At 42.9% G+C, this 26,929-nt stretch overlaps 1 protein-coding gene across 4 annotated transcripts in view; it reads right to left on the bottom strand.

The window, feature by feature from the left end:
- ank2b (ankyrin 2b, neuronal) overlaps positions 1 to 26,929 on the bottom strand; it is a 162,230-nt gene that overhangs the window by 78,997 nt on the left and 56,304 nt on the right. The window contains exon 1 of one of the 4 annotated variants that reach the window (XM_047601142.1): positions 17,300 to 20,011. The exons of 2 other annotated variants lie outside the window; for them this stretch is intronic. In XM_047601142.1, the coding sequence (XP_047457098.1) occupies positions 17,300 to 17,335 (36 nt within the window). In that variant the 5' untranslated portion in view covers positions 17,336 to 20,011. Of the gene's footprint in view, positions 1 to 8,702; positions 9,174 to 17,299; positions 20,012 to 26,929 lie in introns of those variants that run through there. One more of the 4 variants, XM_047601040.1, reaches the window with a different exon arrangement.

Below are 26,929 nucleotides of genomic sequence, written 5' to 3' on the forward strand. Positions count from 1 at the left end.
AGAGATAGAAGAGAATAGATACAAGGGAAACCACACGGATACACACACAGTCTCCAGGTAGTAACACTAATATCACACCTCGCACTGAACTGGAGTTTGGGTTGGAGTTGTCAGTCGTGACAGTGAATTTAAATTATCACCACCTGCTCTACTACTCTCCACCTCCTCACTCCTTTCCCCTTTGCAATATTCCATCCAGCATCACCGACGTCAGGGCGCACAAATTCTATTTATCTTCTGGGACTTTCTATGATTAAAGTTGCACTGTTTGATCACATTTAAAGTGAGTCCCGTGGCTACTGCATGTTTGAATCGCACATACTCTCACGGCAAAGCTGTCACCACGTCCGGTAACATCGTTTCCTGCAGGCATCGCTTTTCTATGTAAAAGACTTGATAAACCCTCCTGACACCACCCTCAGCAGCAGACAGAAGACAGACATAGCGGACAATCGTAGCGGAGCATTAAGTAGCTAAAAAGTCTGAACTGGTGGAGACCAAAACAGCGCTAAAAGAACATTTGGTTTAAAATCATTTGGAGTCATAAACATGACTTTTAAATACCTACGTGACATAATCTTCCATAACATTTGCTAATGTTTCACCAGCACAGGACTGTTACCAAGGGAAACCCTATTTGCTATTTGCTTAGAGAGATAATTCTTGTGTGGTTTCACTCCCAGAGTCTTAGAAAGGCATCCTAAATACACAGTGGAATGGCATGTATAAGCGATAAACTCATTTAGCCGAGACAAAATAGTTTGTTCTCCATTACTCCTACATTCAACCTTTCCACGTATCACCAACAAACATCTCAAAATGTGCAAAAATAAAACTGCTATTTGGAAACAGAAAACATGTTTTTTGCATATGAGGTGGGATTATATGTGGGGCTTTGGGAAAAAAAATGAGAGTAGTCCGTTGTAAGAGCTAAAGTAGCTAAATCTAGTCTTCTGCTAAAATGCGCCCCAACAGATAGCTTTTTTTTTTTTACTTCCAGGAGTTCAGTCTCAGTCTAAGCTCCTTTTGGTGGTCTTTACCCCTTGCATAACTAAGCCTCGCTATCATCTGCCGCACTGTAGGGAAACTACCATCGACATTTGGATAACATCACGATTCTGTCAAAGGCTGATGAATCCTGATCTGTGTGCAGATCTTACAAACATCCAGACGGCCTATGACATTAAGCTGATTCACAAATAAGTTAAAATTGCTATCATCGGGGGAAGACTGAAATGACAGCAATAAAAGAGCGATGCAGAGCTACTAACTGGTCTGTCTCTCTGCACATCTAGGGTCGGCCCTGTTGCTATTCTCTGTAGTGGATTCTCCCTCTCTCGGTTGCCATGGCGATAGGATTGGTAACTCTGCTGAGCTGCAGAGTCCCACAGTGCCACAGCAACCAGATTATAAATGCTCTAATCCAGGATTTTGCCTATCCCAGTTCAGCATCAAACAGTAGTGCATAACCAACGTGCATGTGGGTGTGTGGCTTAAGGGACGAGGTTTTCCTGCCACCAAACCAACAGGAAACCTTCCTTGTTAAATTAAATCCTGAGAAAGTACTTTCAGGTTTTTGGGGGTTTTGATTTTTTGGTTGAAGCTGCATCGCCTGCACAAACCATTAGTATATGTTAAGATTACTGTGATATCTGACGTAGAGTACGCTCAGTGAACAGGGTCATAGAGTATAGAAACATACAGTCAAATAATCCAACGGATCAGAAGATCCATAGATAGACACGCAGAGGACGTGAGAGGGGGTGGTAGAGGCGGAGATTAACATCTCTGCACAAACATTTTCTCCTAAATTGCATCAGCTTCCAGCTGTGGCTTGAGATTAGACATAAAAAAAAACAGGCAGAAGTGACTTCACCAGTATGGCAGCTAAATAATGTAATGCTCTGGGTGGAGACCAAAATGAGAACGACTACGAAGAACAATTTATTTCATGGATTCGGAGTAGGGATGGAACTGGATTTGGTGAGGACTTCTCAGTAGAAGAACATCTGCCCCCTTTTTATACCTTGAGACTAGAGTCTCTGGCCTGTGATGAGTTGTTGGTGTGCATTCATTGGTGAAAGATAAGAGGATCAAATTACAAACTCCTCCAGCTAAGAATTACAGCTAAGAATCTGGTCATTACAGACTCTCAGCCAGAAGAAATCTGTCAAATGTCTTCAAGAATCCCTAAATTTCTGGTTTCCACTTTGTTTTTTGGGCAAACCATAACCTGGATGACTGAGAAACTTCATAACAAAGAGTTAAGGCGATAGGCCTCTACATCAATTTGACATCAAAGTCCAATGTGCGCCACCCCAGAAACATGACTACGTCATCAACACATATTTCTGTCTGCTTCTCCATCTCCACAATTTTGGAATTGATTGTTTTGGATCAATAAAGATGTAACACATGGAGGAAAGGTTGAGTGAGGAGATAAAAACTCGTCTTTGGCGAAATTTCGCCCCAACTCGCATTTGGGTGACGGACTGAAGAGCACACGGCATAAATGACTGACACTGGCGTAGCCTTCGTACGTAGGCTAGGCCATCAACTGTTTGTCCCATAGTACCTTAACTGAGCCATTGGGACACATTTCAGGAGGCCACTGAGTTGCCAAAAGGGCACCATTCAATCATTCTTCATCTGAATCAGGTGGTTGTAAGGATTCATTCATCTTGACACAAAGTTTAAAGTTACGATCCATACACACACACACATCGTGAAGTAATTAGATTCCTACAAAGTTGTTCAGCCATCAGTGGGATGCTCAACACTACAAAAGATCAACCCACGGGTTTTCTCACTAATCCACAGAGTCAAAGTCACATGTGCAGTGTGATGCCCTGCACCATCAACCTGCACACCAAGCATAAAAGCATAAAATGCTAGTGTTCCAGCTGAAGTCCATTTACTAAACAACTAATACCTTTTAAAAGGAAAGATGCAAATGCACAATGTCAAAAACAAATGGCCATAAAAACAACTGTGGAGAGAGAAAATGGCAAATGGATTACCATCGCACCGGGGGCCCCCTACAGCGGATTAGCATTACACCATCAGTCTAATGCTATATATCAGAGATAGAGACAGAAACAAGAAGAAAGGACCAGAGAACAGAATGAAACGGGGAGGGGGTGATTAAGGGTTGGGAGGTGGGTGGGGGTGCTTATGTAATCGTTCAATTCATTTCAATTAAGCTCTGGCTCGAGCTTCATAACAACTCCTCTGGGCGAGTAGATCGAGTAATTAAGGATGAAATGTGAGAACCAAATAAGTTTGTAAGATAAGTTTCTCAACCGAACAGCTGGCAGCGTAGTCATGGCAACTGCCTCTGGCTGCGACGGTTGGTCATTCTCTGCACGTACAAGGCTGAGCATGAAAGTATTTACTCATTGTCTCGTTTGGACTTGTCTTCTCAGTTGATATTATCGATGTTCAAAGATCTGAATGTGTAACTTAGATACAACAAATACCTGCAGATGAGCTTCCGTGACTTGTGTATCAATAAAGTCTATCCATGTCTAAGTCATTCCTCATACACTAACTTATACTTCAAAAGGTATTTGTGTGTTAGGGTTAATTTAAAACCCATTATTTTGATCATTAAATCCATTATTGTGTCGGTACTTACAGAAAGAAACGGCGTTCACACCATCATGTTTACCTAAGCTGAAATCAATACATTTCTCGAGGCGAAGGGTCTGTAGGTTGGTTAAAAATAATGCGATGTGTTACTTTTACAGTAGAATGATGTAATAAGTGAAGAGCAGCCACTGTTACGGGATGGTGACTCACTGGTGACTTTCCCCTCATTTTCAAAGCTCATCTAGAGTTTCTGGAAAGACATCACCACTGAGTGAGTAAATCATGTTCACTTATTCTTCCCTGTTCTCAACAAAAAAAGAAAAAGGTCAGGACACTGTAGCAGTTAGACAGGTAGCAATAATCTCATCAGAAGTTTGCTAACCCTAGCAACTAAAAACAGCTACTCGCATCAGAACAATTGAAACTCTACCGTTAAAATACTTGACTGTAGCGAACTGAGAAACTGAACAGACTGCAGTTTTCACAGGCTGTTGTTAGGAGCTGCTGTCAGTATGACGACTGTACTAAAGGTGGGTGAAATTGACCGTCTAACCTTTACGCGGGCATAACTGAGACACTCCGATACATTTGCTTTGCTTCCGGAGAGATAAAAGCTGAATGCGCATCTCTGAGCTCTAAGCCGCATCCTCCTTTACTGCAGGAGTACTGGTCGGCAGAGTTAAAAAGAAAAAGGAAGAAAAGAAGTGAGAGGGCGAAGGTATACTCCGTGACGGGGAACGAGAGGATGAGATAACAATCTTGTAGCATAAAAAGAAGGCAAACACTTGTGTCTGCAGAGGAGATGGGTGTACTTTGGGTTGCACTGCAGTGCTTGAGCAAGTACAAAGCAGATTTAACCAGCTCACTCATCTAGATACTCCGACTATATGACATTGAGAAGTCCTGCATGTACAGGGAGAGTTGTCCAAAGCTCTGAAACCATAGCAACAGGAAGGCTGAATGTACCGTAAATCCAGCTTAGGGTCAGGATGAATGCATGAAGCGTAGACCATTTTATGTCTGTTAGATAATAAGAAGATATCTGATGAGAGCAGTTGTAAAAAAAAAAAAGAGGGGGAAACAATATAAGTATGTGCAGTGTGCAATGACAGAATCCAGAAAAATCCCTCTAATGTAGCGTATCAGAGAGCAGAGTATCAGCTGTTTCACGCTGTGGTCGTATGAGTTGTTCGCCAGGTCAGGACCTCTGTGGAGAATCTGTTCACTGAATCAAGCTCAGTCAATTTGTGTGCCCAAGGCTGAATTTACTTGATTCCACTTAAGTCAAATTTCCCAAAGAATAGTCCCTACAAACAGAGGTAATAAGTGTAAAGGTCGTATCGTATCGTATCGTATCGCATATCGTATCACGTATCACGAATCACGTATTGTATCGCGTATCGTATCACGTATCGCATATCGTATTGTATCGTATCTAATTGGTCAGTTCTCGTCGCCCGAGCAGGAACCGCCACCACAAGTTTGAACCAAGGGCAGAACACGGAACGCTGCTGTTGACGGTGACATCTACAGTAAAAGTCGGCGAAAGCATTTCAGCGGATGTTTAATTAATAAACGTCCCCTAGTGCAGGAAACTGTTTATATATACACCTTTAAAACAACGTTTTGGGGGAAATGTTGGGCTAAATGCGAGTGCATACATGACCTGTCATAGGAAAACATTGAATTTGACTTTATAAGAATTGAAAGCACTCTGTGGTTTTCCTTTTTAAATGGTCAATAGGCTATTTTTCATGTGTTCTTCCGAGCCTCGAGCACCTTTAATATCTGTTATGATGTTATTGAGTGAACATTGTCTATATTAGCTCCCAATAAATACAGTCATCTCAGGACCATTTTCCCCAGTGAAAAAAATGGTCCAGAAAAAGGTCCATAGATAGATCAGATCTACGATGTGATCAGCTTAAACAAACATCAACCACCAAACGCCAACCAAGAAAGTATCCCAGCCCTCATTGTCTGTTCTCTGCGTGTCTATTTTGATTTTACTCTTTAATGTCCTCGGAGACAACCTGCAACATCTGCTGTATCTTGTTGACTTCCAGTAAAAACAACAAGGGGGTTTCATCTCGATATATATCGTGACGCGAGGCTGCCAGTGGGAGCCAAATGAATCCCCGCCCTCGAGACGCCGTTACACATTTGCACAAGATAACTAATAACTAATTTTAAGAATCTCACTCACCGTGGATGCTTATTAACTCACTAAAGGCACTGCTAGCCCTACAGGGAGCTATGCTCCAAATGGTGCGACTATTAAATGCTGGAAGGTGAATAGAAAATGGCATGTTTTCCTGCCGTGTTCTGTCCAAGGCCACTAAGATTTTCCTTGGAATCAGTGCTCTGCATTTCATCTTGTATTTATTTCTGTAGGTATAATTCTGGCCTGGGGCAGATATAGACTTGTGAAACACTGCTGTCAGACGCGAAGGCACCACGCAGCACCTGATTTTCTGGTTTTCAGGCAACACTGCATTACAGCTCCTATGCTAAGCTAAAGCTAACAGCTGCACTGCCGGATTAGGAGAATGCCTGGACCGATTTAAAAACGCTTTTTCTTACTTATCCAACTCCGGGGAATACGGTGAGTAACTAAGTTTCACGTAGGGGTGGCATATCCCTTTACGTTTCTATCCAAATACTATTGCAGATTTAGCCACATTTCCAAACTAGCATCGTCCTTTGCTGTCACACAAATGTGACACACAAAAATGAGCTTTTTCACAGTTTTTATGAAGAAAAAAAAACGTATTTCCTCATCTTCATTATGTAAGCGGTGCAAATTTGGGCTTCTATGTCGACGTATCTAAGAGGAAATCCAATATTGCGTCCTTGGTATTTCATAACAACATGCTTCGGCCAAGAGGTGTCCAGGCCAACCCCTCTGACAGCCACTAAGTACCATTTACACAGGGTTAATTGTTTTCCTGGAGGACTGGACCTGCAGGCAATAAAACTACGCTGTGACAGGAGTGGGGTTGTGATGTAAATGTCACCCCCCCACCCCTCCATCTCTTGGGGGCAATTTTATGGGCAATCCACCAAATTGAATCTATTAATCACTCATAGGCGCGTGTTTGTGTTGAGATAAAACGGGAGACGGAAGAGGACACGTCAGTAATCCCATGTGATAATCTCCCATGCGTTTCAGTCTGTAATAACAGCAGAGAGAAAAAACCAAAACAACACAGATGCTCTTCATCCAGACAGGAACAAAGGTCACAACCAACCTGCAGCTTTGAAAGATGTTATTTTGATGCCAAGTGAATCACTAGGAAAGAAAAGATGAACAGGGACAGGCCAGTTTCTTCAGTCCGGCTCTCACGTAGCACGTGAAGCTATTTGTGGTAACGTTACCGAAACTTTTTAAAACCTTATTTTCTTGGTGCTCTAGACTTTTTAAACCAGGGAGATCTACAAACCCAAAGGAAACGTCTCCAGACGTGACTTGAACTAGCTTAACTTTATAAACGCCAGCTAGCAAAGTTATTATGAAAGTCAATCCGCTTACTATAAATTTGATACAACCCACGTGCATTAACTTCCTGTGCAGACGTTTCCTGTCATGTATAAATAGTTTTTCCTAGTTGGGACAGCATCATAGTTATGTACTTTTATTACACAGTGATTTAGACATCGCTGGTGTCAATAAGGATTAAACTGTTTGACGTATTATAAGATGATATTTGGAAGTATTGTCCATTAACCAAGTGTTAGTTTGTCTCCCAGCTCCTCAAGTCATTCACTCACTGTTTATAATGTTGGCTGACCTGGATCAAAAGGAAGGCGGCATAACATTATGACCACCTACTTAATATAGTGTAGGTCTCCCCTGTGCCTCCAAAACAGCTCTAACTCATCAGAGAATGGACATGGACAGGGTGTCCTGTGGTGTCTGGAAACAGGATGTTGTTAATGGGGGGGGTCTTTGGGTCCTACTGGTTGGGGAGAGGGGTCTCTATGGTGGATCATCGCACAGATACTTGATCAGTTTGGGGTCTAGTGAATTTGGAGGCCAGGTCAACACCTTGCTGTGTCATGTTTCATGTCTTTTGAGTTTTCCCTAAACTGTTTAGCTGCTGCGATCAAGGAGTGTTATTGCTATGGGGTCGGGGTACCTGGTCTGGTCTAGGTGGGGGCTTCATGTCTAAGAAGTAACATCCACACTAATGAATGCCAGGTCCAAAAGTTTCCCAGCAGAACACTGAATGTCACAAGATGGTTATTTACCTCAGTCTTTTGTTTTTTATCATTAATTTTTTTAAATACCACAAGTTCAAGCACAAGTCCTGTGCTGCTAACATAGCGTCCAGTCCAGTAATCCTGCAGAATCAGCTGCACAGACACGCTCCCTAACACAGCCTGTTAGACTCACAGCCCACGAGCAAACAGCGTATCTCACTGGTGCATCTTTACCAATAAAAGAAATAACAAAACGAAGAACAGCCAGAGCATTTTCGTGTTTGCCAGAGATAAGGCAGACACCATCCTTGAGCAAACACCGCGCAGCGTAGTGATGCACCAGAGACTGATCTGTGCAGGTACATGTACAGACAGAGGAGGAGGGAGAAGTACAGTAGTTGAAGGAATTTTGGTTTGAGTGTGTTCGGATGGTGACGACACAGGAGCTGGGATGGAGCCGGGGAGAAGGCTGAGAGTGATCGATGACTTGTTTGTGGTTATACTATATGGCAGGCACGACAGGAAGGCGGGATGATGATGATGATGATGATGATGATGAGTGAAGATGAGGTGGTGACAAGCACTGGCAGCAGCAGCAGAGATGGAGCAGTCGTTAGAGTTTCTAAATGGGGGAAAAAACTGTCAAATGTCTTGTACGTTCCTGTTTCCTGTCTAGTTTTCTAACACGTCTCTCAGCTCCTGATGATCATGCTTTAGACTACGAGGTGATGCTGATGGTGGAGATGGGAAACGGTCGAGGTGAACTCCTCCTCTGCAGCCCCTCGACAGCGGACTCTGGGAAAGTGCATTTCCATAAACATGAGATGAGACTTGATGAGGTGCAGGGGTGTCTGGATGGATGGACCGACTGCTGACGGATGGACGAGCGGGTCTAGAGCACCCGGTACCTTGCGCTTGCGTTCGGCTCGCTCCCGGGATCGCCTCCTCCTCTCTTTGGCTTTCTCCAGAGCCTTCAGGTCCGGAGGCTGGTCCATCTCGGACCTGGCCTTCTTAATGTGAGCCGCGGCGTGAGCCATGTCTGCAGCCTCCTCTCACTTCTCCCCACAACAGCGGGAAACTAAAGAGGTCGCCGTCAAAAGTCCCCCTCTCAGAAGGCGAGGACAGCCATGGACAGAAAGGAGAAGACCTCGTCAGGTGACTGTCCCCTCGCCCGAGGACAAATCCTCCTCACAAGCGGACGGGCGCAGGTGGAGGTGCGAAGGCTCGGCCCTTTAAACCCGGCAGCTCTCGTCACCCGTGCAGAGTGTGAACGTCTGTCGCTGCCTGGATAACTGCATCTGAGGCGAGGATGGAGGGAGAGGAGGAGGAGGAGGAGGGGCGGCCCCCCCTCGTTCACGACCACAAGAGGTAAGCGAGGGGACCAATGGAGACGCGGGGCTGGAGGAAAGCTCCGCCCCCACCTCCCCCCTCCCACCCACACCGGCTGCCCAGGCTGCAGAGATAGTTTCTACGGGAATCTGGGAAGCCTCATCGGGCTCTAGAGGGGGGGAGGGATTATGAGAGGGGGAGGAGTTAGAGGATACAGTATGCAGGAGGGGACACAGGACGCCGGAAGCATCAGCGGCCTGTCCTTTGGAGAAGAGACCGCGGATGGTACCACCTTCTCTGACGTCAGAGGAGGCGGAACTTAAAGCTACGACCGGAATCAACCTCCCCGTTAACGGGTCTGAGAGTGGTACAGTCTAGGATGTTTCACAGCTCCAGAGAAAAACACAGACACATAAAAACACACTAGTCTGTTAATTCCTGAGCGTGTTTTTACAATTATCTTTCCTGGACAAAAAAAAAAAAAGGGCAAAACCGCACAAAAAAAATGGAAATTTTAAAAGGATGCAGGTTTGAAGAACCGGCAGAAATCCACCTAAAAGGCAGCAGGTGTCACAGATATTTATACTGTTAGAGAAGCAACACGACCTGGTGTGAAACCATCACAGTCTCTGTCCGTGGTGCTGAAGTGACGGCCGAGCTCAGGCTTTATGAGCAGAGAGCAGCAAGAAATGAAGCATCCAGCACGAACTGCCCTGATCACGGTTCATGAAGATTTACAGAGGAGTCGCCCTGTTGTAATTCATTTATCCCGTGACATTATTTATCTCCGGGGTCTCAGTCCAGACGTCCTCCAGGAAGGACGAGCAGCCGCTCTCTGACAGAAGCTCACGCCACCACTGGAACCCGTGTAACCAACACGACCCCCCCGTCATGTGTGAAGTCCTCTCTTAACCCTCTGGATGAAGTCATCGACTGCAGTGTTCATCTTTACAAAGGCCTCACCCCATTTTTTTGTTTTTGGTACCATGGCGACACCTAATGGTCGGTGCCGGTATTGCAATTAAAAAATATATATATATATAGTGAAAGAAGACAGAAGGTGAAGCGAATACAGTCAAAGCAGTGTAAGTATAAACAGAAACTGCAAAAACAGATAGAAAAGAATGAATTAAATCACCACCACATGGTGCAACACATTTCCAACTCATTAACCAAAGCTAGAAACACCATCTTGGGGTCTGCTACTAAAAATGCTCTTCTGAGTGTTTGCTGAATACAACTACCTGCAGAACGCTTGTATAATGTACCATAATATAAACCATAAACTATATAATCTCCATTCCAATATTCCTCCCTATGCCAACTTATCCCACCAGGAACAAAAACAAAACCACTGGGGAAAAACGGAGGCTGGAGCAGGATCACAGATCTGGAATGATGAGAAATGAAAAATTACACATTTCATCTCCATCTTCAAGAAACCACCAACAATGCTCCTCTCGTCTGTTACTGTTTATCGTCTGCACCAACTAATCAAATGGAACCAGGATCCTGGGATCATCTCTGGGATCATCTCTTACATGTGTGTTTATATGCTGATGTATGTTCAGGATGTCTGGGCCTGTTATTTAAGAAGCTTTAAACAGTTTCACACGTTTAAAGGATCCTGAATTAAACTAAACTATTTTACTGCTCCCTTGTAGATGTTAAGAACTTGAGATGAGACATGAAAACGTCTTCTAGGGAAACTCAAATAAATCCAGACGATTAACCATCGTGACAATTAAATGTCCTGCTGTGGAGCTTTTGGACATGTATTTAAATGTATTTACTTTAATATCATCTGTGTCTCCCTTTAGTCTCCGATGACTCACAGCTGTTTTGGAGGCTCGAGGGAAGGTGGTCATAATGTTATGGCTGATCGGTGTATCTCATTACTTTTTAAGACACAGAAAATAAACTGTGAAATTAAACAGACTCATATCCGGTGGTGACGATGAGGTGACCTGGCGCCCGCTCGCTAATCTCACCCAGATCGTCGCCAACAGTGAGCGATGGGGGAGAAGAAGCTTTTGCATCATACTCATAATCTGCTGAGGGTCTCAGCGTGATTAGAGGACGTCCAGCTGCTCCCACCTTGCTACGAATCCTCACACACATACACCACCCCCTCCCCGTCCCAGCGACCCGCCGCCCTGACGGAGCCGTGACCTCTGGGTGCACGAGGCTAAGGCGCCGTTAGCTCAGGTAATTGGTTCAGAGGAGGAGAGAACGTGTCACCGTGTCAGGAGGTCATTTGAGAGAATGAGCAAGCGAGCGCAGAGATTCTAGGAGGTTCTGCAGCAGGTTTTAGGCTCAAACAGCTCAGACAAACAAACACACAAACACACACAGACACACACAGACGTTTAGCTACTCAGCTGGAGATGAACTCGCCCAGATCAGCTGTGTCTTTAACGAGGACGTGTGGTCTGAGCATCTCCCCCCTGTCCCCCGTCCATTTAACTTACCTGGAAGAAAAGAAAGAGAAGGTTTAGTTTAACATCAGCTGTTATTAGGAACAAGTCTAATGGAAACCATTAAGAAAACGCTGTAATGATTTACTTGGACTTAGATGGACTTTATTGACCAGTAGCACATGGAAAATAAGGGGAGAAAGGCACTAGTGAAAAGAAAACTAGGTGTAAGATATTTAATTTAATTTAATTTAATTTTTATTGAAGTGGGACAATGCACATTAATCAACATCGATGCGTTAGTCATCAGCATAAATGCAAATTTTCAGCCGCAGTCCCGAGACAGCCACACAACACAGATTAAAATTAAAATGCAAATAAAAAATAACATAGCAAATAAGAAAAAACACCAGTAAAAAAAAAACTTTTTTTTACTTTATTTAAGTGAATTTGCAAAACTGAACATGAAATTAAAATTTCATTAAAATAATAATTAAAATTAAAATGTAATTAAATAAATGCAATTTAGTTCAAAATAATAAAATTCAAATTAAATAAAATTTATAATAATGATGAAATAAACAAAATGCAGTAGTGTAAGCAAAAAAAATCTGGAAGATTTGCATATGAACTAATCTGAAATAAATATGAATAAAGTAAATATACACCACATACACACAGGGATCAATGATAAGATGTGGAAGCAGTGAATAAAGACACAACCCTGATGTTTCATCATTTCTGATTCTTCATCCCCACGTGAACTTTGACACGTGTGAATAAACTCCAGCCTCAGAGGTGATTTAGGATTTAAGCACAGACCTGCACAGACATTTCTAGTCCCTCCCTAACACACATGAAGATGACACAGAGCTACACAACGGACAAACAGAAAACACCTGGAGGCTTCAGGATGAGACCTGGTCGGTTTGGGATGTACTGAGCATGCTCAGTGCGTTCCTAATGATTGTGTTTACTCCTCCTCACGGCCCAGACAAACAGACGCCGCGCGGTCTGTGACAAACGTCCCCTGAGTGTCCCCTGAGGTGTCCCCTGAGGTGTCCCCTGAGGTGTCCTCTTGGACGGGGTCTCTCGGGCGCGGCGCAGACGAGGCGGCGCCTCTGAAACCAGCAGGGCCTCGGCCTCTCCGGGCCGACACGAGCCGCCACTAACGTGTTCATCGTCATCAGGATGAACTCGTGTCTCTGTTTTTTTAAAGTGATCCCGAACATATGTCCCACATGGAGGAGTTTGTGTGTCCTCTGTGTCTCTTTCCTGAGAGATGCATCGATCAGTCCTTCACCTCTGACACGGCAGCACGGTGGAGGCCATGCTAGGGGGGGTTGTGCGCAGCTCATCCTCAATTCAGACGCTTAAACACTGGAGCAACGTCCCAAATTGTGTCAGTGTGTCACAGCTCTAAACGCAACCGACGTGGTATCACTTAATATTTTATTGGTTTTATAACAGGATAAGTCTCCTTTTGCGTTGTTGATGATGATTATGATGATGTATTCACTGGCTTCACGATTACATATCACATTTTTTTTGCATTTTCCACTGAGGATTTGACTATGAAAAGGTCATAAAATCTCCTTTCTTTGTCTTGAGTTTAATGACCTTTTGGGAGGTGGTGGAGAGGTGCAAGTGAAATTACCGTAATGACACCACATCGGCTGCAAAGCGCAACGTCTCGACTTTCAGAGGTTGTTTTTTTCTGATAATTACGGTAATCTGAAAAGTACTCGCATCACAAAATCACGACCTGATGAAACCTTTCATAAAGAAAAGTTACCGGGATCACAGGGAACGCCTTGAAAATACACATTACTGCAGACGTGCAAGCAGAGATAGAAAAGGGCGGGATATGATGATCAAATAATAACCAATTAATGGACGATTTCTGGGGCGGGCAAGTGAAGGCAACACCAGGTTTAAAGAAATAGTCCCTCAGTTCCTCAAAGGGTCACTAATACCATCTCCATGTCCCCATCGCTAATATCTCTATTCAGGACAACTGTGTGGAGGTAAATTTCTATTCAACTAAATTACATGAAGGCGTAAAGTGAAACGTAATAACTATAAAATAAGTCAGAAGTTGCTGAAAATGGAATTGCGTTTGGCAGGAGACTGGCTAAGAAGAGACACCGCGCTGAGTTTCAAATCTGCTTTTCTTGATTCCATAGTTATATACGGGCCAATACTGTGTTACTTTTTACATTTATTTGCATGAGCTATGTTCTATATGTGTTTATATCAGAGCTGTCAGTATCTTGGTTTACACTGAGCCAAATACAATCGGTATCGAAGCCTAAACCGAATGAAAATGCTCCATATGAGCAGCTCAGGCAGAATAAACAGGCCGACAAACAGAATGAAATTTCATTCATCAAATTTCACTAATGTCGGTAGAAGAAAATACAAATATTGTACTGTTTAAAAAGGTTCATCAAAAATTAACCGAAGCGTGGAACAAATTTGGAAACTGGAAACTTTGAAGAGCAGCTACTATGAGACTAAACAACAATAGAAAACATGGATACGAGTCCACACACACCATCAGAATAAGGTGCTGCTTTAATGATTAAAGTGTAAAACAACAGAAAACTACTGAACGATACTGAAATATCGATACTTCCAATACCAGGTCCTTATGCTCTAAAATCGATTCTCAAATCAAAATATCGATACTTTTGATACTTCAGTCTTTGGAGGTGACGTAGTATCACAGTGGAAAGTAACTAAACTATTGAGTCATGGCAACACAACAAACCTTGAGAAACACAAACTCAGAACACGATGAAGGGGAGAAGATGCAAGGTTTCTTTTTGTAGTAGTTCTCAATAGTTATAAAAGACGCATGTTCTCCAGATACAGACTATGTGGTTTACGGTCCAACCCAAAGTTTACGACTCAATCCCTGTGGAAAATAAGCAGAATGTAAAGTGTGTTACCCTGAGGACGACAAGTCATTTTATGATGGAAATCAGCTGCTTGCTGCTGGACAGACACATTCATCTGCCCGTTTTATATATATATATATATATATACACATATATATATATATATATATATATATATATATATAAATATATATTATATATTATATATATATATATATGTATATATATATATTATATATGTATATATATATATATATATGTATATATATATATATATATGTATATATATATATAATATATGTATATATATATATACTATATGTATATAATATATAATATGATATATATATATTATATCATAATATATATTATTATATATTATATATATATATATATAATGTTCTTAACACGTAATAAGATAAACACGGATCCACGTGCTTGTTCACCAAAAACAGCTGATTTCAGACCAAGCGCTGCCTTCGCTTCCTCGCAGCAACGCAGCTGCCATCGAGCGTCGAGCTGTTGCCTAGCGACAAGGGTGTGGGGCGTTGCCCGGCGGGGGGGCAGAGCGTGTGTGTGTGTGTGTGTGTGTGTGTGTGTGCGTCCCTTGGGCTTCATTAGCGCCGTGTTTTCTCCCCTAATGAGCTCAGATGGAAAAAAAAAAAGGTGGTGTGTTGTGAAAGTCCTCACTGCCATTATGTCAGGTGTCACCTCTGATAGTGGAGACAAAAGAGACACAGAGAGCACGAAGAGGATGGTCGATTCATCAGACCCATCCACCCTCACCCCACCGGCGGAGCCAAATGAGCCATCCCAGAATCCACCCTGAGGCCGTGATGACACCGTTCATGGCTCCACTCGCTGCTGCTGCTGCTGCTGCTGTTTGGCACATTATTCATTTCACGCACACACACGTCTTCAACATGCCCCAGTTTCTTTTCTAACACACACACACACACACACACACACACACACACACACACACACAGATGATGTGTCTGAGGACAGGCCCCTGGTTCTACACTGGTTTAGAAGCAGGACGTAGGGTCAGTGAAGAGGCATCGGGTCAAGTTTGAGAGATGTGTTTCCTCTATTGTTGTCAAACTTTCCATAGTTGCGCAGTTTTAATATTCGGAAGCAAATTACTGAGAATAGCAGGCGTGTAAAGGTGTGCAGACCAATCAGCCACAACATTAAAACCACTGACAGTAGAAGTAAATTTAAACCATCTAATGACGACACAGTTCTGCTGGGGAACATTAGGACCCAGCATTCATTCATTCATTCATTCATTTATTCATTAACGCAGATGTTGCATAGACATGTAGCACCCACCTAGACCAGACCAGACCCTACCCCCCCCCCACCCCCCCCACCCCCCAACGATGACACTAGCAGGATGCAGTTCAAATTGTAAAACATGAAGATCAGAACAAGATGTCGACCTGGCCTCTAAATTCACCAGATCTCAAACTGATTCAGTATCTGTGGGATGATCCACCATAGAAGAAAACAGTGACTACTGATGAGTTACTAAACCGCATCCGGCCATGAATGAACATCATTATATTATCAGAAACTTAAAAAAACAAAAAAAAACTTTTGAGGTCCTCCTCTCCCATTCATCTGCTTCTACACGAACCCAACTTTAAGTCAAGTGCTGCACACTGATGCAAAGACCCGCTTAACTGGCTTTATAGCCTTTTGTCTGGCTAATGAGTCTCAGATTCTAATCCGGGGTGAAAAGACGGAGCATGTAATCTCAGTTATGAGGCGATTAGGGGGCTACAAACCCAGGGAGAAATGGGTGGTTTCCCTCTGAAACAGAGAGGAGGAGGAGGAGGAGAAGAACCACAGCGAGCAGTTAAAACACTCCAGACTGAGAGTGTTTAATTACCACAGGGAGACGACCTCCTCCTCACAAAACGACAGGAAACCTCAGGAAAAGCCTTGTCGTGACCAAATAAAGAGCAGTATGATGGAGAGAAAGAACAGGTATCTACACTAAGTGTTTGTGTCTAAATGTATAATATTACATCTAAGGCTGATTTAAAATCAATTCTAATAGTAATAATAGTATTAATAGTACACTACTATTAAATATTGTTACATTCACCATACTCAATCCAGCTGTACAAAATGATTCATCCTTCCTATGTATGTAGTTTATATTGACTTCTGTCTGTTTCTTGAATATATGCAAATCTTGTTTTTTGTTACACTTTTAATTTTATTTATTTTATTATTACATTTATTTTTTTATTATTTTATTTTTGCATTCATATTTTCTTTCATTTTATTTTATTTGATTCATTTATTATTTATTTTTATTATTTTATTTTTGCAGTCATATTTTATTTTATTTAATTTTTTATTTTATTCATTTATTATTTATTTTTATTTTTACTGGGGGGTTTTCAAGAGGTGCTTTTTATGTGTTATTTTTATTGTTTTTGCAAACAATGTTATGATCAATTTATATTTCTCACTTTATGTGAAGATTCTGTGAAAAATTTGCAGATTTTTCTTTCTTTTCCCTCACATCCAATTTCACAACAAATCAGGCTGAATTTGGGATTTGCTGTCAACCAATTTTTGGACTTTTTGGACATTTTTTGGACAATTGCAAAATACCTTCACAAAGTGTTACGTCGCGTATTTTTCAAAGCAGAATCGGCTCCAAACAAGTCTAAATATTGTCCCAAATACCATCTAGTCTGTTCTTTACTGTTGTTTGATAAATCTCTGTATGTTAGGATCAAATTCAGTTAAATTTTGCACTGACGACTTCAGTTTAGATGTCGACAGCGTAACAAGCGCACAGAGCTGTAAATAAACCCGTCAGCCAGCGCTTACCTGGCCTGTTGCTCCAACCACCATCCCTGTGCTCATGGGTGCCAAAACACCCCTAGGGACAAAATATATCCAAAGTGTGTACGACTGTCCGGGCCAAGGTGGACGTGTGCGCAGCGTACGGTCGTGTTGGGGGATGAGACCCGGGCAGGACGGTCTTGCAGAGTGGATTAGTGCGTAACGTGCGGGAGGTATTAACACGCTGCAGACGACGCACGGATGCACGCACGGCAAAGGGGTGTGTGCATTCTTAGGAGGGATTACGTGGACAAAAATAGAGGAGTCTTTTCTACTGACCTAGAATCAGAATGTGACGATAAAGGGACAATGAAGGGTGGACAAGCCACTACCACAACACAACCTGCTGCATTGTCACTCACACACTCCCACTACCCTGAGTTACAGGTTGGATCGTTATCAGTTGCGTTTCGCTGCTCAGGAAGTTGAAAATACCTTTATTACTGGACTTTTTTTTTCGTAAGTGTCAGAAAATGTCGCGTTAGTAAGTGCTTTTGACCAATTTCTTCCTCCAGAATACCTGCAACTTCTAACACCCAGCACTTACTCACACTTTCCTTCATTTCATAAGTGTAATAACCATCTGGGAGAGACTCCAGCAAAACTACCGTAATGACACTATATTGGCTGTAAAGTGCAACGTCTCAACTTTCAGAAACCATGATGTAATTACGGTAATCCAAAGTGTGCTTGTGTAAACGTGCCGCTTTCAACGGTAGCAAGGCTCTTACATACTGCGTTGTTGGTTGGGAATTCTCGACTCATCACCTTTTTCTTGTGTTGTTGTTGTCTGGTCGTGGTTAATGCGGAAAAGCGGGAAATGCTAGTGGCCGCTCTCTGTGAGCTCCCAGATGCTAATACTAGCAGTGTGACCGCTAATCATCTCTTGCATGCGCTAACAAGTGCTTTGTAACTTCCTACTCAAGGACGGACACTAGGTTTCTCAGTGGACACTAGGTTTATGTCCAAGGTTGCCAACAGTCGCATCTTTGATGGCAGTTTTAGGATGTGGTGAAAGCAAACCAACGCCCAAGTAAAGAGTGTTTTCCATCTCCATCTCATTTAGATTTTCTCATATGGAAATATTTTCACAATAACGAGTTCGGACTAGGGTTAGGGTTACAGTTATGGCTATGGCTAGGGTTAGGGCTATGGCTATGGCTATGGCTAGGGTTAGGGCTATGGCTATGCTATGGTTATGGCTATGGCTATGGCTATGGCTAGGGTTAGATTAGGGGTTACAGGTGTCCAAACTCTTGACTGGTAGTTCAGAATGGATGCACTGGTGAGCCACCCAACTGTAAGGTTAGCATCTCTCCCTAGCTTCCTAGCCAGTCCTAGGGCTCCATGTTAATTATTTAACCCTTTTTTTTGAATGATTAACTCACACTAAAAGTATGAAGAGGGTTAGGTTTAGGTTTAGGGTTGTGATTAGGTGTGCCACAGTCTTTGCAATGAGTCCACGTACAAATATTTGGACCAGACACTGACGAACGTCTGGTTCAGACTGGTTTACTGTCCTTAGGCCTTTAAAAATTAACTTAACTCTTAAATGTCCAGCTTTTGCCGACCTCAAGCGGTCAACCTCCTTGTCACGCTGGTGTACAAATGTATTCGTGAACACTTTGTTATCGGTTTTGGAAACAGACAGGTTCTCAGAAGTCATCCCCTTACATAGTCCTTTAGATATCGAGCTACATTTAAGAGAGAGAGAACTGAAGTCAAGAGGAAACTGATGCAGCTGTGCAAGAAGTTAACAGTCTGTGGTCACAAATAACTAATCTTTTAGGTAAAAAAAGGAACAGTTCATTTGGCAGAAAATAGATTCTCTGTAACTTTTCAATCCCATTGCTCTACGCCAAGATTGTATATTACAAACACAATGAACTACTCATACTAGATTACGATTATTGTGTTTCAAAATGTCAGTAGATGCTGTTGGACATGCTCTCTCGGTTTTATCACCCTGTAAAACAACCACTGGAGCTGCTCCAGTCCGCTGGAAGGTTTCAGATGCCTGTAAGCGCTGGGTGGAGGCTGCATTGTCGTCCATATCTGAGGAGCAGATTAGCACTGAGCCAACCTGTTAATCAAAAATCACAATCCTGGCGCACCAGGGGATTTACAGGGTTTATGAGGTTTGTTGCATCATACACCATGCATCTGAGGTTACGCTGACGCAGCCTTGGTGTCATTCAGTCCCGCAGTGGTCCCTCCAGAGTTTATTAAACAGTGGCCCAGATATGATGCAATGATCTTTACAGGCATCGATGAAAAAAAGAAAAAAGATTTGTTATTCATAGAGCCTCAAAAGTGGGTCTAAAGTGTCTTGAGGATGCAGCTAAAAGGGCCAGTTCAATCAAATAGGTCAATTTCTAGTCAAGATTTCGGTTTTCCTTTAGCTGGAAGGCGTGGCCTTCAGGTAGAAATACAAGCGCCAAAGCAAATGAGCAAAACTCAGAAAACGGAAGGAACTGAAGCCACAGAAGTCACTCGTCGTCTGGTGTGAAGCTAAACCCGACGATTAGCCAAAACCAAAGGAGTAGGAGGATTTGGAAAGAAGGCGCGTTGAAGTAGCTCAGGTCAGATTCATATGAATTAGCTTTAGCTGAAAAACCAATAAATAAGCTCAATTCACTGGCAGCATTTTTACCTCCCACAGACTTATAGGAGCCAATCTGGGCAAAAACAAAACATACATACATAGAAATGCTATAACAGCAGCATCGACCTGCAGATAAACGGATCTTGCCTGTAGACGGGTAAATATCTTCCAGACGGTAAATCCCCTTCCTAAGAACATCTGGCTACCTCCACAGTCTCATCCATCATTTTTTTATTTTTTTTTATTTGTGTGTGTGCAAACAACATGCTAAGCTCACAGCTGCTGTTTATTTTAAGACTGATGGTCTGAGTGATTACGAAGCACACACACTGAATTGGGTAAAGGTATGAATAACCCAAGAACCAAAGAACATTAGGAAATATGTGTTATTCCGATCCATCCATACAAAAAGTGGTATATTTAGTTATTAATGCTAAATGAATAAATTTATATTTTCCACTACAAACAGGTTCATTCATTCCTAAAGCTACGATGGAACATGGAAACTCTGAGCCCTGTGTGATGAGGTCTGTAATGTAATGTTGGGTGGCTTTACATTTCTGACCCACGTCTAAGAATAGCAACATCTATTTCAATCATCATCATGCTTTTTGTTTTTGTTTTTTCCAGTTACAGATCATTGCATCCTCTCTGTGTTTCTTATCAGTTGAAGACCTAATGTAATGATGGCCGTGTTAAATGTACCATGAATCACATCGGTGCATTTTCTCTTTGTGTCTGTGAGCTCCTGGGAATGAAAACACAATGAAACGGCTGCAAACTGTAAACATTTAGTCAATCGCCTTTGTCGCATGAACAATGTTCCGCCTTTTATCCCATAAAACTGTTAAATAGCACCTCAAATCTCATCCCTCCAGAGACTCCGTGCCTCCTTGCTCCCTCAGTGACTGCCATAGGACCCCTGTAGTAATCGGTTTCTACCAGCAGGTGTCGCCAGAGCTGACATTTGTCCAGATTTTGTTATTGTTATTGTCCTGTAGGACCTTATGCACAAAAAAAAAATAAAGGGGGTAAACCCGTAACGACAGAGCAGCAAATCTACAAATATCTACATGAGCCTCACAGGGTGTTTGACATTTGGCCCCATCAACCTGCTACAGCTACATCAGAGCAGACGAACGCAACATCACACAAACCCGGATAAAAATAGACAACAAATGAAACATACATAGGTACATTTATGCACACATATATAAATATATACATGTACATACACATCACATCCTCCATAGGGTGTTGAATAATGGATGGGGGCGAACAGGGGAGGCTGGGAAGGTGGGGAAGGGGCTAAGAGGGGGGGTGGGATAGTGATTATTCAAGCAGCTTTGGGATGCTAGAGCTGGGGGCAGGGCTGCTAGAGGGGGGGAGGCTCATTCCCCTTCACGTGAACGCATTCTCCATCCATACGGTGCGTTTAGGTTTTAGATCAGCATGTCTCCAGAAACACGTTTTATTTTTTTGTTTTCCGTTTTCCTGCCACGTCCAGTGGAGCCGGTCACACTGAAGGCGTGTGGGGGGGTGGAAGGGCTGTGTCAAGTCAAGGTAAATATCCAGGGATCGATACGATGAAGGGGTCAGAGGTGACTGCACAGAGACAGTGGAAAAAAACACACACACAGGATAACAACCAGCGAAATTAGTTCTGAATTCAACCCCCACTGCCTATTACCTGCCAGCCGTCTGTGAATTACTGCGCCGTCGCGGGACGGTTTGATTAGAAGTTCCCCGTTACTGCACCTTGTTGACGTACAGCTTTGATTTATGGGGGAGGGAGGGGGGGGGTGCAGTAATCAGCTGTCTCTGTACGTTCACCTCCGTTAGCGCAACCAGCAATAAAATGCAAATTTGAAACGCACTGTATCTGCTTTATATTTGAAAAGACACACGTAACAAGAATCTGCTCTGTGCTCCGATGGGGAGGAAGTCCATGTAGATCATTAGCTGTTACTCTGTATATTCCAGGTAAATAGGATTTTGTAATTCTTACTTACTACCTCATTCTTTTTCTATTTTTTAGGTTTATTTTATTCTATTTTATTTTATTTTGACTCTTATTCCTACGTCTATGTCTGGTTCACGTATGTATGTTCTTTGTTATCCTGAGACTTTTGGACAAAACAATTTCCCTGTGGGGATCAATAAAGTGGTCTGGAATCTTGGCTCTTGATGTTTTCTTCAATTTGTTTTTGTACTGTTTAGTTGTTACATAGACTATCAAGGAGCCTCAGCTCCTGAAATGAAAATTAAAGATCTGATTTGACGGTGGTGACACGCTGGAACCAAATGGAAACCTCTGGGTCTCAAGTGCAAAAAACTGCAGTTCATCGAGTGGCCACTAGAGGCTCCGAAAGGGAGCAAATCCCCATAGACCCCCATGTTAAAAAGCCCAACTTTACAGCATTATTAAACATGTTTACAGCCTGGTACAAAAAATGGTTTTGGTCTCAATAGTTTATTTCACTATTCATTACAACTGTACGGGGGGTGAATTTTTTTCTAACTCATTTGTTTATTTTTCATTAAGGTTTAAATTTCTGCATGATTAAGAGCGTTCCTGCTTTGAGTGACTGAACCTTGTGCTGAAGAGGTCAGGAGATCTTTGTGTGACTGGATTGGCTGCTTTGGTTTCTGGATAGAGCAGACGCATCACACCATAGACATTCAATTATGTTCGGTAACCTTCCCATTTATTATTGTTCACTCAAGAGGATAATGGAAAACAGAAATAAATCCACTGAGTATAGAACAGGTAGCGACTTAGTCTTTTTCAGGATAAATTAATCACAGATACACTGAACCAAAGGAACAGTGATGTAAAATCCTTCCTGTACATATAGTGAATATTTACTTTTCTTGTCGATTTGTACACATCTTGTGTATATTTTTGTTGTTGTTGCTTGTACTACTATATTTATTTTATTTTATTTAAGTTTATTTACTCAACTATTTATTTTTTATTTATTTAATTAATTTTTATTATATTTTTAACTGTCTTACATCAATTTTTATTTTTAGTAGCATTTTTCAATTTTATGTGCGACCAAGTTTATGTGTAACCAAGCAATTTCCTTTGTGGAGCAATAAAGTCCGTCTAAATCGAAGTCTAACAAACGTGGAGTCTAATTTTGAAAGAGTCAATTGGATTGGAAGTTCAAACTCCCCCTAGTGTGACACAGATAATGACAAGTCATTGAAGAGGCTAGAATATAAATTGGGCATTTAATGTGGAAAACAAGACGCGCCTGCAATCGACCACCTCGTTCTGACCTATTGGACTGTCTGTAACCTCCAGCTGTGGAGCAGACGCCACACCAGAGCTGCTCCCCTCCGACCTCTCTATTGTATTTGCTTAAAGCGTAATCTAATTCCTTCCTCCGAACTCCGATCCCGACCAAAACATCAACAGAAAATCTCCAAGAAACAGACCGCAGCGTCGCCTTGTCTGTTCTTTCTCCTCTGTCACTTCTGGGAAGCGAAAAAAAGGAGCGTGGCGGAAGGAGGCGAGGTGCATCGGAGAGGCCTTGCGTAACAAGGCGATCTTTCTGCGCCGATGAATAGGCTGGCCTTTTCGCTGCGTCTCGCTCTGGCTGCTCGGAGAGCTGTCACGTCTCCAGTGCTCCTCTCGCATCTATGACGGGCCTTGTCATTTAAAAATGGGCTGCGATTCATCCTAACAGGCACTTCCTCTGAATCTAACCCGGCGACACGCACAGTCTCAGGAATGTGGACGCCCAACAACATGACACACACACACACACAGTCGCTAACAAGAATTCTGGTTCATCATCTACAAGTTCTACTGATCAGCTGAAGGAACCAGCGTTAAATCTGCACATTCTGTCACAAATAACCAGTTCATTTAGTAGTTTTTGATTGGGTTTTTGCAATTCTTGCAAGACTATGTCAAGACCTTAACTATACACCAAACAGCCATAACATTATGACCACCTTCCTAATTTTGTGGAGGGCTCCCTTGTGCCTCCAAAACATTTGCAACTGTAGTGGGGGCCTTTGGGGCCTATGGGTTGAGGAGAGGAGTCTCTACGATGGATTAACCCACAGATACTTGATCAGTTTGAATTTGGAGGCCAGGTCAACACCTTGCTGCGCTGTGTTTCATGTCTTTTGAGTTTTTCCTAAACTGTTTCGCTGGTGCCATCAAGGAGTGCCATTGCTATGGGGTAGTGGGTTCCAGGTGTGAAAGTTTCCCAACGCGACACTGAATTGTTTGACACCAAAGACCAAATTTCAGGTCAAAAGAGAGACTTGAAGACTCCATGGGAGACTATGAACTGAACACAGGCCTTTAAACCGCTCTTGATAGCAAATTACCAAACGAAAATCAGATTAAGACGTCATAGTCATGGGTAATAATAATAAGAATCTCTCCATTCTCACAGTGCTCCAACCAAGTCCTGTATTAAGTCCAAACAATGGGAAACCTTGTCTCCAGACTGCGCGCGATGATTGACGAGGCGAGGCTTAATCTGCCACGGAAAAAAACGCCGTGGATACCTTTAACATTCACCGATGGCTGACTGATGCGGTGTGTCGGAACACGATAAGAAAACCCAAACACATGTCGCGTTTCTTTTAACGTAATTCACCCCCAGTCACACCACCGCTTTATCGCGTTATGCAGCCAGAGAGGTCGCCCAAGCGTTCCTAATCCACGGAGGGAGCATCCAAGTTTTACTCCAACGGCAGCAGATTTAACAGGAAGTCCTGTCTCTCGCTCTGTGTGCAACTGTTCATCTGTACCTGAAGGAGGACAATAATAATGAAGTGCATCTGCGCAGGTTTCCGTGCGCATGCAATGTGTGGCGAGGCCTTTGCCAATGGGATTAACGGAAACAAAAGCCGACGTTGGTGCAGTGAATGGATCCTGCTGCAGAGCAGAGCTAACTGGATTAGCCCAACCACTGTGGGCTCGACTGTCATTAAGGCGCCACGGTTTCATGCCTTTAAACACACAGATGGAGTACGTGGGGCGGTGGGAGGGAAGAGGGGAAAGTGTAAAGCGGGGTGCAGAAAAAAAAAAGAAATGGGAGATGGAGATGTGCTGGGCTGGGTGTGTCAGGGTGAGGCTGAGGGATTAATGAAAAGATTAAGGGGAGGAAAGGCTAGGCCAAAGAATGAATAGAAAAACATGTTTAAGTCACAAATGTTCCAGCCAATCCTGGGACAATCTTTTACCAGCACGTCACCTATTTTCAGTTGCCTCACTGGGTCTTTTTCTAGATATTTTCATCAAATCTGTGTTCACGTACAATACAACTGCAGATTGACGGGCGGCCAGTCCAAGATCTCCCCAATACTCAACCGAGCTCAGTTATCGATGAAAGATGGGGTATAAAAAAGAGTGGGAGTCTACTAGAAGCTGGCAACCAGCAGCTACTTTCTGGACAATGTAACCGACTCATCTCAGTAGATCATTTAGACCTGTTCATAAAAGTAAAAGTAGTTCCCGAGCCCTTACCTAATAGATCTGCTGCCAGCGACATGGTCCCAGATACGACAAGGGACCCTCAGATGTCTTGCTTCTGCAGTTTGCAAAAGGTTTGCCTTTTTCTACAAGTAAAGTATCTTAAAGCTTTCAGAATCTCTTAAGGAGTCATATCAGGGGGTTTCACAAATACAGATTAGTTAAAAACATAGAATTCAGTTTGAACTTGGGAGGGTAAGCATGCTTCCACTCTAACAACTTCTGTTTGTTTCTGCACCTGAGACTCTGAGCCCCAGGCCAACGAAGCAAGGCCTTTGAACATAGCAGGCGCCGGCTTCAGCGGGAAAGTAGACACAGACGGGCACATAAGCAGAACCCAGCCGACAGCCAACACACAGCTACCAAACAGGAAAAGCCAGAGGTGTGTGATTCAGCTCAAAACAAGACAAATAACAGTAGAAAATAGGAATAAAAAGTATGCAACTGGGACCTGGATACAATCAAAACAGAACAAATCTGAAAGACCCTTTAAAGGCCTCTGGCTGTCTTTCCATCAGGGCAGCCGGGCGGAAAAGCAGCCAGAATAAAAAAATAAATAAAAAAATTCGAAAACCACAGCAATTTTCAACAAATCCCCAGATAACCCTTCAGTCTTCACAGAAAGGTCGATCTTCAATCAGGAAACCAGGGGGAGGCGATCTGCTGCAGAGGTCAGAGCTACTAAATGAAAGTCTTTTGAAGCTGGGTGGTGGTGGGGGGATGTGTGTGTGGTCTCCATGCCTGCAGTCTGTAGTAAGGCAGAGGTCAAAAACAAGCACCCGCGAGCACAGTCAGAGGCTGATTTGGCTTGAGTGGTTACATCACATAGTCCTAGAGCAGAGGGCCACTGGGTAAGAGTTTGTTCTCAATGCCTGTGTGCACTGATTCAAGGGTTTTTGTGACTTGAAACCTACAGGACCACTTGAAAGACCACCCCTCAACTGCAAATTATACACTCACTCACATTTCTTTCTGGCTGTTTTTCAAATGTTGGCTGAACCATTCAGATGAACGCTACAATCCAGCCTTGAAACTATCAAAAAAGGGCATGAATCTGGATCCATTCTGGATTACCAGGAAAGAACACTGCAGTTTGGTAAAAGTAGTTCCATTCAGACCTCATGATGACAGCTGTAAACCCAGTAAAATAAAAAGCTTTGGCAAAGACTAACAAGAACACCCTGGAAGCATCCCACTTTCTGAAACAACACAACCCTCTGTCTTCCGTCCAAACTTCCCTCACAAGAAATGAGATAGTTGAGCATTTCCCCTGACAGATGGCAAGTCAGAGGCCTGCCATATGTGTAGACCGAGGCATTCAGGGAAATTATTCTCATTGGCTGCATTGGATCTGACAGGCCTCATTAATGTCAAACCATTTAAGCCCAGTTGGTTAGGACAGCGGTAAAAGCTGTATGGACATCACTTAATTTAATTCATGTTCGTCTGAATGCAGTGTGGGGTATAGTCTCAGGAGAGGAGGTCAAATGACTTAAAGGTTCTC

This window comes from Mugil cephalus, chromosome 1 (assembly GCF_022458985.1).
Source record: "Mugil cephalus isolate CIBA_MC_2020 chromosome 1, CIBA_Mcephalus_1.1, whole genome shotgun sequence".
Classification (NCBI taxonomy): Eukaryota; Metazoa; Chordata; class Actinopteri; order Mugiliformes; family Mugilidae; genus Mugil; species Mugil cephalus.